This window comes from Falco punctatus (genome assembly GCF_963210335.1).
Source record: "Falco punctatus genome assembly, chromosome: 11".
Taxonomy (NCBI): domain Eukaryota; kingdom Metazoa; phylum Chordata; class Aves; order Falconiformes; family Falconidae; genus Falco; species Falco punctatus.
The window spans coordinates 16,357,779-16,372,080 of NC_137591.1; the positions used below are offsets into that span (position 1 = coordinate 16,357,779).

The 14,302-nt window shown below is 44.2% G+C and overlaps 1 protein-coding gene across 1 annotated transcript in view; it reads left to right on the forward strand.

Moving 5' to 3' along the window:
* Nucleotides 1-1,715: 1,715 nt before the first annotated feature.
* The window catches only part of PRKACB (protein kinase cAMP-activated catalytic subunit beta), a 74,260-nt gene continuing 61,673 nt past the window's right edge, over nt 1,716-14,302 (forward strand). The window contains exon 1 of the mRNA XM_080406565.1: nt 1,716-1,969. Within this exon, the coding sequence (XP_080262691.1) occupies nt 1,924-1,969 (46 nt within the window). The 5' untranslated portion in view covers nt 1,716-1,923. The remainder of the gene's footprint in view (nt 1,970-14,302) is intronic.

Sequence of the window (14,302 nt, forward strand, 5' to 3'; positions counted from 1 at the left end):
CCCTCTTCTTTTCTCAAGCTTAACCTCTCCTCCTGGTGCAGATCCAGCCGTTGCAATCTACGTGCCCTTCCCTGGCAGAGTGAAATACTGGTAACTCACTGAACCTCTGGGTAAGTGCGTAAAGATGCAGAGACTTCAACTTTGGCAAAACAAGACAACCCTCTTCAGCAGTAGCAGCTTCACCATCCCCAGTGGTTTGCAGGTTATTTCCTCACTATGTCTATGTTTCTGATCTTCAAAGCAACACAGACCTGGCTTCCCCAGAGTTTGGTTCTTTAATCATAAAAACACAGGTACTCCTCCGAAGCAAGCAGTATCACCCAGATCAGGGTGATGCAAGTGAAAACGTGGCAATCAAGAGAAAGTCCCTTAACTGAAGTGTTCATTGATAGAACTTCAGCCTACAGAACATCAAGATAATTCAGCCAACGGTTCCCAAAACTGTCTAGCTGGATAATCCGGGCAGCTTGTACCACTGACAGAGTAAAGCCACACGCTGGCTAGAAGTGCCTGGCGCTCACCTGCGATGCATTCCACTGCACGGTCTCAGGAGATAGGAAATTTCCCAAAGGTATCAGCTTTAGGACGCATTAGCGTTTGTGCATAAAGCCCTGTCTTACGGAGTCAGCATTAGGCCGTGAGGGTGGGTGCTGGGCCGGCAGGTGGCCCGGGGGTTCAGGAGGGGATTTCTGGTAGCCCCTGTGAAAGATGGTAGCCAGGACGGCTGCCACCAGGGCGATGGACACATGCCGCAGCCCTGGGGAAGAGCGCTTCCAGAAGGGGCTGGGTATCGCATCAGTTGTCCTGGCAAAATGTGTACAGTCTGTGATCCCCAGGCTTACCGCGCCTGCTCTCCGCGCTCCCCACGTGAAGGCACAAAAAATAGCGCCTTCCTTTTGATAAGCATTTCCTTCCAGAGCTAAAGCACTCGAAGCGTGTTGCATGGTAAATATATGTATTCAAAGAGAGCTATCATCAGCTTGGAAGTCACAATACCGTTTGAAAACGCGTAGCGGTAGCTATTTATGACATGAGTGGCAGCAAAAAAAGGGGGGAGGAAAAGAAAAAAAATCTTTCCTGGCAGCTCGCTGGCTTTCTGTTTTTTCTGGAGTCTGTTAGCCATGCAACAACAGTTTGTGAGCAGGCGGCAAGCGCCGGCTCCCTGGCGTCCGCCGCCGGGGCGCAGACCCGGGCGGCGCGGGGGGTCGGCGGCCGCGGGCCCGGCGGTGGGCGCCCCGCGGGGGGTGTCCCCGGGCCGCCGGCGACGCGCAGCGGGAGGCGGCCGGGTCCCCGGCGGGCGCAGCCGCAGGGCCGGGTGCGCTCGGCCGCCCGGGGTCACCTTGGGCACGGCACGGCTCGCCCCCGCCTCAGCCCGCGGGCGGGACGGCCCCTGACAGCGGCGGCGGGGGCGCTCCCACACCACCGCCCCGTGGGGCCGGGCGCCGGCCGGGGGGCGCGGGGTAGGCGGCCTCGCCCCCGCCACGGCGGCGGCCCCGGGGGCAGCCCGCCCGCCCCTGCCCTCCGCCAGCCGCTGCGGCCGGCCGCCGGCCCGGGCCCCCTCAGCCCCCTCCCCTGGGCCGGGCGGCCGGGGCGGCGCCCCCCCTCCTGAGGCGGCGGCAGCGGCCAGGGCCGTGGACGGCGGCGTCCCGCGCCCCGCGCGCCCCCGGCGGGCGGCGTAGCGAGGGAGGAGGCGCCGCCCCGGCCGTCATTTCCGCCGTGTGTCGGGGTGGGGGAGGGGGGCAGAGCGCTCGCCTCCTCCTCCGCGGCGGCCGGAGACACAGAGACCCAGCGTGGGGCGAGGGGAGCCAGCCGCCGCCGCCGCGCCCGCGGGCCGCGCCGCCCCGCCAGCCGAGCCCTGCCCCCGCCCGCCGCAGCCGCCCGGCATCCTTCCCGCCCCCCGCCCCGCGCCGCCCCGGCCCGGCCATGGGGAACGCAGCCACCGCCAAGAAGGGCAACGAGATCGAGAGCGGTGAGTGAGGGGGGGATTCGTCGCCTCCGCCCGTCGCCTGGCACCGCTCCCTGAGGAGGGGCCGGCGGGCCGGGCCTGGCGCGCCCGCCCCGCGCCGCCGCCGCCGCAGGCCCCGCGGCCTAGCGGCCGAGGCGCCGAGCCCCCCGCCCCGCGCAGGCCCGGCCGCACGCCGGCCCCTGGCTCGGCGCGGCCTGCTCCTGGCGGCGGGGAGCGCGGCCCGCCCGGCCGCCTCGGGCTGCAGCGACTCGCAAATGGGCGGGTTAAATCCGCCGGCGGCCGCCGGGCCGAGGCCGCCGCTGGGCCGAGCGTCCGGCTGTCCCGCAGCAGGTGTCCGTCCCCGGGCAAGGAGGAGCCGCCGGCGGGGCCGGGGTGGCGGCGGCGGGCAGGTGTCAGCGCCTCCGCCAGCCTCCATCCTCGCCCCGGCCGGCTCGCTATCCCCACCCCTGAACACACCCTTGCCGGCGGGGGAGGCCGCCCGCCGCGCCGCGCTCGGTCTGCGGCGGGAGGGTTTCATCCCGCTGCGGGGAATGTAGGTCAGGAACTCCGAAGCCTGCGCGGTGCCGTGACCCCGGCGGCCCTACCCGCTGCCCCGGCCCCGCGGCGTGTGTGCATCGCCGGGGAGCGCCCCGGGAGAGCGCTCGGTACAAACGTTGCTCTCCCGATCCCTGGGTAAAATGGAAGACAAAAGCATTGATCTGAACTTGCCGTCGCGGGGTGCTTTTGGCTGGCGGGTTGTTTTTCTTTCCTGTCTGAAGTATTTCGGCATAAACTTCAGATAGGGTTCAATTGTTGGGGGAAAAAACACACCGTACTTTATTTTTACTAAGTTAACTTCCTTGCTTCGCTTCTGGTGGAAAACTTTGGGTATGTTTGCGGCGGGTAAGAGAAAACACAGATGCAGAGGGCAGCCAGTTGTGCAAGCACAAGTGTTCCTAGAACAATACTTTTTGTTACTGGAAATTCCTAGGGCGTTATTAAGATGGAAAAAAAGTTTAAACGTTGAAGTTACTACTTGTTTGGGTTGGGTGGTTTGGTTTTTTTTTTCAGTTTGTTTACTTTTTGTGTGCTTACTACTGAGTTCTGGGGTAGAACCGGGTAACCCAATTTGAAGAGGCCGGTGCCAGCCTGCACAGCATTCCTCTGGCTGCCTGGGGATCTGCATGGGTGTCTCCAGCTGTGGGACCAGGGGCTCTGCTTCATCTACCCAGTTCTTCTGTGGTTTTGCCTTTCAGTTCTTGAGTCCTTTCTTGTTACTGTAGAATTCACAGTCCAAATGTTTTACGAGTGTTTGACTTATTGTTTAGTGTTTTTTATTTTTATTTATTTAGCTGTGTGCATTCATTTTTGATAGGAAGTATTTTAGCCTACCTGTCAAGATATGTGTGGAGGGAGAGAGTGGTGTGCATTGTTTGAAGTACTTCAGATGACAAAACACCGCATTTTGTATTTCATAGTAGCTGTATTGCTGTTTGTGCAGTTAAATAACACTACACCACACAGTTGTTTACTTCTATTTTAATTAATTCTTTTCTCTTATTACCAAATAGTGATTTTTAAGTTGCAGATGGAGTTTGCTTCAGAACTCTCTCTCCCTTTGTTAGAGTTTAAAAATGAAGTGCTGCTAGAGGTATCAAGCTCAGATGTTCAATTAGTGTATTTAGCAGCAAAAAGCTCTGTAAAGATTACAACTTCTGTAACTTAGGAGAAGAAATTGATCAGCATTGACATACTGCTGGGAAAGACCAGGATTTGCTTACTGTGGAGGATCAATAGTGTATGAATACTATACACGTAATAAATTATTAGAAGCAATATTTGGTTTATTGGCAGTGAAAGTTGATGCATAATCTAATCATACGACACATGGCAATGAAAAACTAAAGAAACATGAAATGTGGTGAAGCTTTAATTTTCTGAATACATATTCAAGTTGTTGAGCCAGTTTTCCTGTTTGTGTGTTAAGTGTTCTTAGTAGCACATATTCCAAACTTTAGGACACTGAAAAAGAAGTTGTTTGAAGTGGTAACAGAAAAACATCCAGGTTTGACTTGTAAAGGTGATGTTATGCCCTTGATCCATGCATGGAGCATACGGTATTGTGTGGATCAAGGACATGCTAAGGTCCCTGAAAGAACAATGAAGGGTAACACAGCTTCCACTGAATAGCTATGCTTACAAGTTCATGAAGTGTAATTTGAGACCTCTTTCACTATCTGTGGTCAGCACAGTAAATGCTCTTCACCTAACTGTGGCCCTTATATTCTTGTTTATTTTAGCTTTCCATGTATATTCAAATATCTTCAGTACTTGTTGATTCACTCAGGCTGTGAAGAGGAATAAAACCAGTTGGATGTCAACATCAGCGGCAGAACGGAGCAAATGTTTCAGAGTATTTCTAGGCAGAAGTTGCAGGTGAATGAAATCTGAATGCTGGTTAAGTTTCTTAAGCTTAGACACCAAAACAGTGAACCAGGCTTACATAGCAGGGAGGAGAAGATATATGTATGTATATACAGAAGATGGAAGGCTTTGGTGTAGTCCGTTAGGGTTTTCTTTCTATGCCCTTCTGTTCCAGGTTCTCCTAATATGCGGTGAATTTTGATTTGGAGGATCAAAATTAAAAGTGATCCCTTAGTAAAGAGAAGCTTAAGGGTACCCGTTTTAAACTCTGTACCTGTTTTAAATGGGTTCATGGTTTTCCACAGGGCACAGCAAGCCAACAGATTCGGAAGGTCTTTAATAATACAAGTATTTTTCGTTTGAGATCAGAAGAGACACAATTGTCAGTTGTCTTAAAAATGTCTCTAGGTTTGATCCCTCATCCTAATACTCTTTTAGTTATTCACTGAATTGTTTGGGTTGGTTTGGTTTTTTTGCAGCTGTTCTATTTACAGTAATTGAGAGAACTGCTTTTGCAATCTGTGAGTTAAAAATGTCAGTAAGTGATAAATTACATTTTAAAAAAAAAAAGGCCACAAGGAGTTTACCTTAAGTTGCTGCAATTAATGTAGGAAAATGTTAGCTTTATTAATATTCATCGTCTTGGAATCATTTAAACACACAACATAGAAGAAACATAACTACAACACATCTCTGAGTTCAAAAAAGGTCACAGTGGTATTTTTTTTTTAATCCAGTAAGTGCATCTGTTACTTTCAAGATCATTAGTGATTTTACATGAAACAGGAATGTTTCAACTTTACTAGAACTATTTTCTAAACTGGAATGAATGTCAGCCTTCCAAATTATAAACTTTGCAGAAAGTTTTATATTTTCTTGTTCTTCATATAACTTGATAACACAGATTTTAAGTAATTACTATGTATGGCTTTGAATTATTTGCCACTTTAGATCTGCAAGGTGATGTCATACATGACAGCAAGAAGTTTCTTTAGAAATTAATAGTAACCTTGCTTGGTGTTTTGTTTGTTTGTTCCCCCTCACCACCACCACTAGATTCAAGAATACCTAGCTGTGATATTGTCTGTTTCTTTCTTTCTAATTATCAAACTGTATGAGAGACTAGGTGGTTAGAATACACTCTTTGTGACTGGAAGATTTGTATGCTTTCTCTTCTTCCGATAGGTGTTGGAACCACATGGGCTTGGCTTCTGAGTTGTGTTAGCCAGGGTTCAGGTGGTCCTTACTGCTTTTTCTGTGCCGATATGTGGTATAAATTGCTCTTAAAATGTATGTTTAAAATTAAACCATACATGATGTCCAAAACACAATTCTATATACCTATCTTCTTACCTGGTAGCCAGATCGCCAGCTTCCAGTGCATGAGGAATTTATTAATCTAACGGGACTTTACTAACTTTGACTTCTGTGGTCTTTAAATAGCCAAGTACAGCATGTGTGATGTGCATTCTGCATGTGAGTTCTATGTTCATTCACTCCTCTTCAAAGTGTTCCCACTACAGTATCTTCAGTATGACAGAGTTCCTATTATAGTCATTTCTTCCCTTTTTAACTCTTATAATTATTCTGTAAGTAGTGCTCCTTTGAAATGTGCTTGATGGGAAGATGCAGCCGCCTTCATTTTCCTTTGCTAGTAGATTTTAACGTCCTCAGGGGACATTTCTTAGAACTGCGATTTTTTTTTTAAAAAAATCTTTGTCATGTGTATTCAGTGCTGGGTCGTTCTGCTGTATTTGCTCATTAAGGACCAAAAGACACTACAAGTTTTTCTTGTAAAGACTGGAGGTAGAGCTCTGTCACCACTGACCTTGATTAGATTAAAATCAGTGAAGTAGAGGTGAAAAGTTCTGTGTCCATTGCTGTTCCAAACTTGCTGATTCCCTGTCACTTTTCCAGAGACCCTTGTTTCAGTGCTTTTGATCTGAGTGTAGTTTTGTTCAATGACTGTTGTCTTTTGGTCATTGTGTTTATGCTCTCTGATTTTGAAATGGATAGCTTTTGGAGCCTTGCTTGCACATTTTCGAACGTCAGCTATAATATGTATTGTATAAACAGTAATTAACAATATGTATTCCAGTGATGCTGGAATGAACTGTATGGATTACATCTCCAAACAATGTATTTAAAGCTTCTTTCCTTGCATTTTTGGGCTTGTATTGTCTCACTATTGATCTATTAGGTTTCAGCAATAAGGAACTCCATCTGAAAATCAGGAGTAGGATTTAATTACTTGCTGAAGAAACACCTAAAAATTCCTTTGCTGTGATCACCAATATAAGACTACCAGTATGCACTGTTTGAAAATTCTGCTTTAATTAAAAACAAAATGCTTATTGACAGCTTGGACTGGCAAAGAGAGGGGCTATCAGTAAATGATAGCCACATGGTACCATAACAAAAGGTCAGAAGGCCTCCAAGTGATAATTTGTGTATTTAGCTGTTGTAGTTAGGCCTTCATTACAGCCTCAGACTGCTTTGAAGGCAGAATATTTCAAATTACTTGACATTCCCCTTGTTACTGGTTTTCTTTAGTGTTCGCTCATTTACCCATGTATCCACATTTGTAGAAACGACACAACCAAATGTAATATCTTGAAAAATACTCAGATTTCTGATATTTTTGGCAACAGTCACATTATTCCTTATTGTAATTAAGGCTATGTCTGTGCTGCGGAAGTTAACAGTCTCATTGGTACAGGGAGCAGAATGTGGACAGGGAAGTAAGTGGAAAAACTGTAAGGACACAGTGCTGCATGTTAGTGTCATGGGCTGCCCTGCCTGGCTGAGGGCTGTGCTCCATGCCACACATCAGGCTGCCAGGGAGTCTTCTCCAGTTAGTTAATTCTTCCATAACTGACACATCTCTTCTTTGGAGAAAGCTGTGAAAAGGCCTTCAGATGGCTGTCAGATTTTGTGTATTTTGCCTGCATCCTTACCACAGACAGCAGGAAGGACTTGTTTGCCCAGGAATTTTTTTTTTTTTTAATCTACAGCAGTTAGTTTAATAAAGAATATTGTCTCTGCTACACAGCAGGTGGGTTCCAAATCAGATCCAAGTAGAGTGTATTTTTTTTAGTCGATGCTTCTGGTTATTTACACTTGCAGAATTGTCAGTGTTAGAAAGCTTGAATCTTGAATGGGTGGGGATTTTTCTTAAAAACTATGAAACATAGGGCTAGAACTTGGCAGAGCCTGCCCTGCAGTGCTGCTCACAATCTTGTCTTTGTTACAGGTGCAAGGTGTTATTTCATAAGCATTTATTTCAGTTGCAGTGCTGTTTTTCTGTCCCCTACCACGTTTTTCCTGCCTCTGTGCCCTCAAGTGTGCTGGAGCAACTATTTATGAGACAACAAGGTGAACCGAATTTGAAATTGATCTAGGTTAAAAATAACCCTGCAGAAAAGGGAAAGCAGAAGGGACTTTAGTTAACCTGGATTGGCTTCCTGATCCAGTTCACTGCAACTGCACTAACAGTTGTACCGGCGCAGGTGGAATATGGTACAGAGGTGAGACTGGATAGCAGGCACAAAACAGGGGCTGCCTTACCTGCTGCTTTGCTGAAAGGAGAGCTGTGGTGCTGTGGTTTCAGGCTGTACTACAAGTCCTTTCCTACCGTGCACAGTTTCTACACTGTGAGATAGAAATGCTTCCTGGGGAACGGGAGAGAGGACGAAGTCACAGTGGACCTGTGAGGAGGTAAGTGAAGTGAGAAACGTGTTGTCTTAGGAGTTGTAAAACTAGAAGATAAAATCACTCCCCCCGCCACACACACACAGGTATGTTTGGGAAAGGATTACACACGTTCCTGTGTGTAATTTTGTTTATTTGTTTTATCCTAACGTTCAGGAGGGCTAGTCTTTAATCAGGACCCCATTTTGTCTGTGCAAACATAAACCAGACAATTTATTCCGTGAAACCCACGTGTTGTGTTTTGGATAAGAAGTTGAATACAGACAGATGGGAAATACAAGATGAAAGTGAAACTATTAGTCTGTGTAGCGGGAGAATTGGGATAAAGCAGTTTGAGGGTATGTTTGTAGACATATGCAGGAAGCTGAAAGGAAGATGCTGGGGGAGACCTGCCTGTGGTGTTCAGGATCAGCACCAGTAAATGACAGTCTCTTTGGTGTTTGGTTGAGCCATTCTCTTTGTCATACTGCTTGCTGTTTCTTCAGCATCGCAGCAGAGTAACATCCACTAAGAGTAGTTTCACGAAACAGCTGAGTCCATCTGATGGCTTGTACTGTTGAAAAATCCAGTTTTATTCCTAGACCCTTCACGGGTCACAGTTCTAGTGTTTTTCCAATCCATTGATAAGTTGTCTTACATAAGCAGAAAACCATGTGGGTTTTATCTCTTTGGGTTATCTATAGTTATTTTGCACGCCAAATCAATTTGCTTAGGTGTCAGATGGCAAGAGACAGATTCCAAGGAAGTGCTGGAAGCACTGTTGGTAATGAAATGAGGTGGCAAGAAGGAACCTCTTTTCTTAGCATTGGGCTCTTAGATTACCTCAACAGTTTCCTAAGACCTCACCCTGCTAATTTATTGGAAAAATAATTACTCCGAACTACTCCTTTCCCATACATTTCCCATTTCCATTCATACAATGAATTCCTTCAAGGCTTGAAGTTTTTAGTGAGTGATGTTAACACCTAGCAGTTGGACTTTGCTTTTTCAAGCCTTTAGAGTTATGTGAAAATAGAGAAAAATACAGTAAAACATTGCTTTTTTCCATCTCCACAATTATCATACAGATCTTTAAGACAATAATATTTTGGAAGAGTTTTTGTTTAACTTTTTTATTTTGTGCTTGGTTTCAGTTCTCTTTTTGCCAATTTGATATTCAAACTAAGAAATATACTAAAGCTTTTATTTCATTCATTCATACTGTCATTCCTTAAGCTATTTTCTGCTTCTCCCCACCTAGAGAGGTTCATCTATAATCATGGAGGGCTTGCTAGCTGTGGTATAATGAGTTCTGATATATATTACTAGGTACACGCGTAGTAAGGATTAGGCTAACATTAGTTAGTGTGGGGTTACTTAACTTTGTACCCTGTAGTAAAATTGTGAAAACACCTTGTTTTGGTTTCTGGTGGGGTTTTGAGGGTGTGTGGTTTTTTTAAAAAGCCACAATTCTTATGACTTCAGGCTAACCAACCAGTTCATTTTCAGTGTTTCTTTACATTGGGAAATCATCTATCTGTAGTTTTTGAGCCATAGTTTTGAGAGTTTTAGAAAATCTTTCAGAATATCATAAAGGTATATAAATACAATCTGCATGGGCTTCCAGACTCTGAGAAAGCAAAAACCTTTTCCATGACATAGCTGTTCTCTACCAGAGAAAGCCTGATTAGCATTTTGCACCAAGTTCTCCCCTTAGGAAGGGCAGAGAATTACTGTTCTACCTTGCACTGACTGTTTCTTCTGAGAGATATGGTATCTGTGTGATACTGTGACACTGAAATACTAAGAGATCTTACCCGTGATGTTAAAACGAGGCACAGAAAATCCTCCTTCAACACATTGTGAGATGAATTAATATCTAATCTGTTGGGTGATTTGTAAAGGTAAGCATTAGGTTTGTTATACCTCTGCCTCTTGTTAACTTGTAATTTTGTTAAAATACTGTGATGTTTGAATGGAGGACATAAGGAACTTCGTTTCATCCTAGTTAAGCAAGTATGTACTTGTTACCCTACTGTTCTTGCTGTTAGCACTTGTCTCTAAACCCAGACTTCCACGGCAGCAGCGTGGTTCAGGAAATTAAACCAAAGGAAACTGCATTTCTGGCATGAAGATAGAAATTTTACAGATAGAGAAGACTGTTATTTTGCCTGTGCCCAGAATCTGTTTGCTCTTCCCTCTCATGAGATGATATAATTAAGGGTGTACGTACTTGAATATATCAGCAGGTGCATTGTAATAGTAATTAAGGTTAGTTTGATTACTGGGATATTAGGCAGTTTGAAATTCTGTTTGCCTTGTAGCAGGTAGCAGTAACAGGTTTATTGTATATTTAAATTTTAATTAAGCATATAATAATCTAGCCTTACTTTGCACAGGGAGAAAAAGTGTGATTTAACTGCACCAAACTCTATCATTAAGATGAAGTTTTTAATGCAAATTACCTGTATTCAAGCGTTTTATTAAGTGATCCATAGATTAATGTAGAGCCTGGAGGTTTTAATCAGGGTTTCTCATTGAAAAACAGGGTAGGTGGTGAGAGAGTGCGAGCATTACATAGCTAAAGTCATGCCAAGCTACTTTGAAAGATATGGTGTTTCCGTATGATGAAAGGACATATGTTTTCATTTATTTGTTGAGGACTGTTTTATATTGGATGCTTTTAAAAAAATGTAACACTGCAGTTGTACCTTTGGTCCTTGTGAAAACTTGTGCAATGAGAAGGAGGGGATGCATCTCCTTGAAATCTGGGACTGTGTTTGCACTGCAGATCCCAGCACTGGTACTCTGCTTTGGGAATTACTGGTTAAACAACCTAAAGCAGTAGACTGCAACAGTGCATCCCATGGTCAAGTTGGTTTCTTTCCATTGGCTTAAAAAAAAAATAATTCTACATTTTAGTGGTACTTGCTTATGTGAAGTAAACTTCAGAATGAAATAAGGTGCTAGATCATTTACCTTAATTTAATGGCCTATATGAATATCAAGTTGCAGAACAGATAAGCTTTGCAATTTAAGTATACAGCAGCTTCATAGGATGTGGAATTGCTTGTGAGGTTCAGGGTGTGTAGTGCTTTGTAACGGTTCTTACGGCATCTGCTGGTTCTTTTGAAAATTAGCAGATTATTTTTTTTTCTCTTTAATTTCTTGGGGACTAATGATCAGATGCAAAACTGAAATGAAAAGAAAATTAGCTTCACTTTTTTACACAGATTGCGCTAATGCCTAAGAACAGTTCAGTTTCAATCTGTTTTGTCTATTGTTATGACATGCTTTCTGCCAAAAGATTCCTCTTTTGATTCTATGTACATCATTATCCAACTGCTCATTTAGTATTTAAATGCAGAATTTATTTCATTTACATATTAACATAGGGGGGTTTTATATTGGACTCCAAGGTAGAATATTCTTGAATGTTAAATGAATGTGTCCACCACTGGGTTTTATTTTCTTGCATTTTCATTGTTGAGTAACATTTGTTACCATTTGTAGGTAACAAACATGTCTAAGGTGAACACGCAGGAAAAGGAGGGCAAGGATAGCAAAAGGTAGTGAATGATTTCCGTGTGAAGAATTACTATGTAAGTGACATCTCTTCTGTCTGGAATAGACAGAAGATACAAATTGTAAAATTGTGTGTGGCATGGCAAGTGAGAAGTGTCCTGTGCTTGCCCTGTTCTTGCTTTTCTTAAGCAGCCAATTCAAGTTGCTGTTTGTATTGTCACTTTGCTTAGGGACAGATACCAATTTATTCCTAACAAAACATTATACCTGTCCTTGAGAATGAGAAACTACAGAAAATGAGAATGGAGAGAAACCAGGCAACAGCTGGTAAAAGGAGTGTGGGTCAAGAAATGTAGAAATAGGGAGCCAAAGGGAGCACTAAGCAGAGTATGATCAGAGTCTTGTCCACATTCTCCTGTCCTGGAAGAGGGAGCTGATGAACGCTGGCCAGAGATGCTCTGCCTGAGGAGGTGGAAGTAAATGCCACAGGTGTCAGGATCATCCTGTGAAGCTTCTTCCTTCTAGTTGCAGCTTGGTCAGAGCCAGTGGAGTTGATGAAGCAATCCTGCATCACATAGAGCCTTAGAGGAGAAGTGTGTAAATATAAAGGTGAGCAAAGAACATCTTAGGAAGTGGTTTTGGAAAAGCTTGAGGAGGGGTTGCCATCTGGCCCGCTTGGGCCATGTCACGTGTGTGTGCCACCTTATCCCAGAGGGAGCTAATCAGGACCCCCTGAACAGCAGTTATAGATGTGCCCATCTCTGAATTTTTCCTGGTTGGGCTCTGGATTTAGCCCAGAATACAAGCTGGTCCACCTGGCGTCTTGACTTTTCTGACTGTAGGAGATCCTGTCTCTTGCTGCCTGCGCAGGGCAAAAGGTGAGAAAGTGAATTATGAGTGCATAGTTGAGTTTTCCAAGAGGAGGTGTGAAGATGAACTGGATGTCATGAAGCCTGCTGAAATACTGTGTGAGGAAGCCTGTGTGTGTCACAGGGACAGCAATCTTCTGCTGGTGTTACAGTTCCCTCAGTCTTGTAACCAGGAGTTACACTGTTGCTGGAGAGGTGGCATTGCAGGTCAGAGCACCAGTGACTAGTTTCATGCTTGATACTCCAAGCCACATTCCTTATTTTGGTTCTGCCACAGATGCCATGTATACTTGGCATGTGGTATACTTTCAGCCATCTTTAGCATTTTCCTTTGATACCTGTTACAGTGAGTCCCTTATTTACCTAGAGTCCTAATCTTCTTTGTGCATTTAACTGTATTCCTAGCAGTCCTCACCTATGTTTTCCTGTAGTCTGACGTAAGACAGTTTTGCATTGCGCTGAAGAAGTCCATTGTTTTCTGTTCTAAAGCAGTTCTTTTTGTCTGATCTTTTTATCATGATAACTGTAGGTACTACTTGTATACCTTCAAACTTTTTTTTGAACGGGTGGTGTGTTTTTAGAAGCTTGATGTTTTCAGGAACTAAACAGATACAGAAGTTGTTCTCTTCAGAAGAGTTGGGGGGTTTTGCTGGTGGTGTTTTTTGCATTTTCTTTTGTTCTTTTTTTGAGCAGATGCTTGAAACGATGCTATTTATTAAAGAAAAGCAGTTGCTAAGTAATTGACAGCAGGAATATAGAACATAATCTGGCCAAAGAAGTGTGGTTTTCAAGTTGGATGGTGTTGTATGATGATTTGGTTGAACTTCTAAATCAGTTATAGCCGCAGTTACTTTTTGGTATTACGTAAAATGTCTTTTTCAGGACGTCTTTTAGAAGCGATTTTATAGCTTCTGCTGGGTAAGAGCTGTGCTTTCAGAGTAGAATCTGATTTTTTGCAGTGTGATGTTTTTTGGAAAACAAAACAACAACACTCAAAAATCCTCCAAACAAAAAAAAAAAACCCAAACAAAAAAATCACCCCTATTTGTATTGTCTCCAGCTTGAGGTTTGAGGCTATAATTATGAAACTATCTTGAACTTGCTGCTTATAGAGTAGTTACATGACCAGGTTTTTTTGGCAGTAAAGCTGACTTGAAAAATTCCTACCCTGATCACCCCTGCTGCTCTGCTTGCAGCTACAATTTGCTGCTCCTCCTGTGCTGATACAGCTGTCTGAGGACTGCTCTGAAGCGTCACCAGAATGGTTAAAACCCTTGCTCCCACCCAGCTGTGCTGTTTTGACCCATTATTTTCATGGACCTCTCTTAAAATAGGGCCCCACTTTTTGTTGAACTGATTGATACAAAGGAGGGGTGTGAAAGAAAGGTTGAGACGTTGTAAGAGGATTTGGGGACTGAAGAAAATACATTAAGCATTTCACTGAAGAGAAGGAGAAAAGCTAGAATTGCACAGTGTTGATCTAAGCTTTTAGATATATTAACCTGATATGGTTTTTAATTTGAGGGGCTGTTTGGAGCCTTCCTTTGAACTAGAGATGCTGCTGACTGACTTCTGTAACAATGTGTATCACCCTGCTGTTCTCAAATACTATCAGCAAAAGTTGTCCTATTTTTGCTTGCTACTGAGACTAAAGCAGTATTTGTACTGGTTAAGTTCTGTTAAATGTAACTGCCCTTGTGGCCATCAGAGCAAAATTTATTTTGACAAAGTTATTAAAAGGATCACCACCCTCCCTCTTCATATTTTTAATTACCCCAGAATGTACTCAAGTATTTGTTAGGACAAATAAAACTGGAAGATGACTAATACATACACACTCATTTTAGAT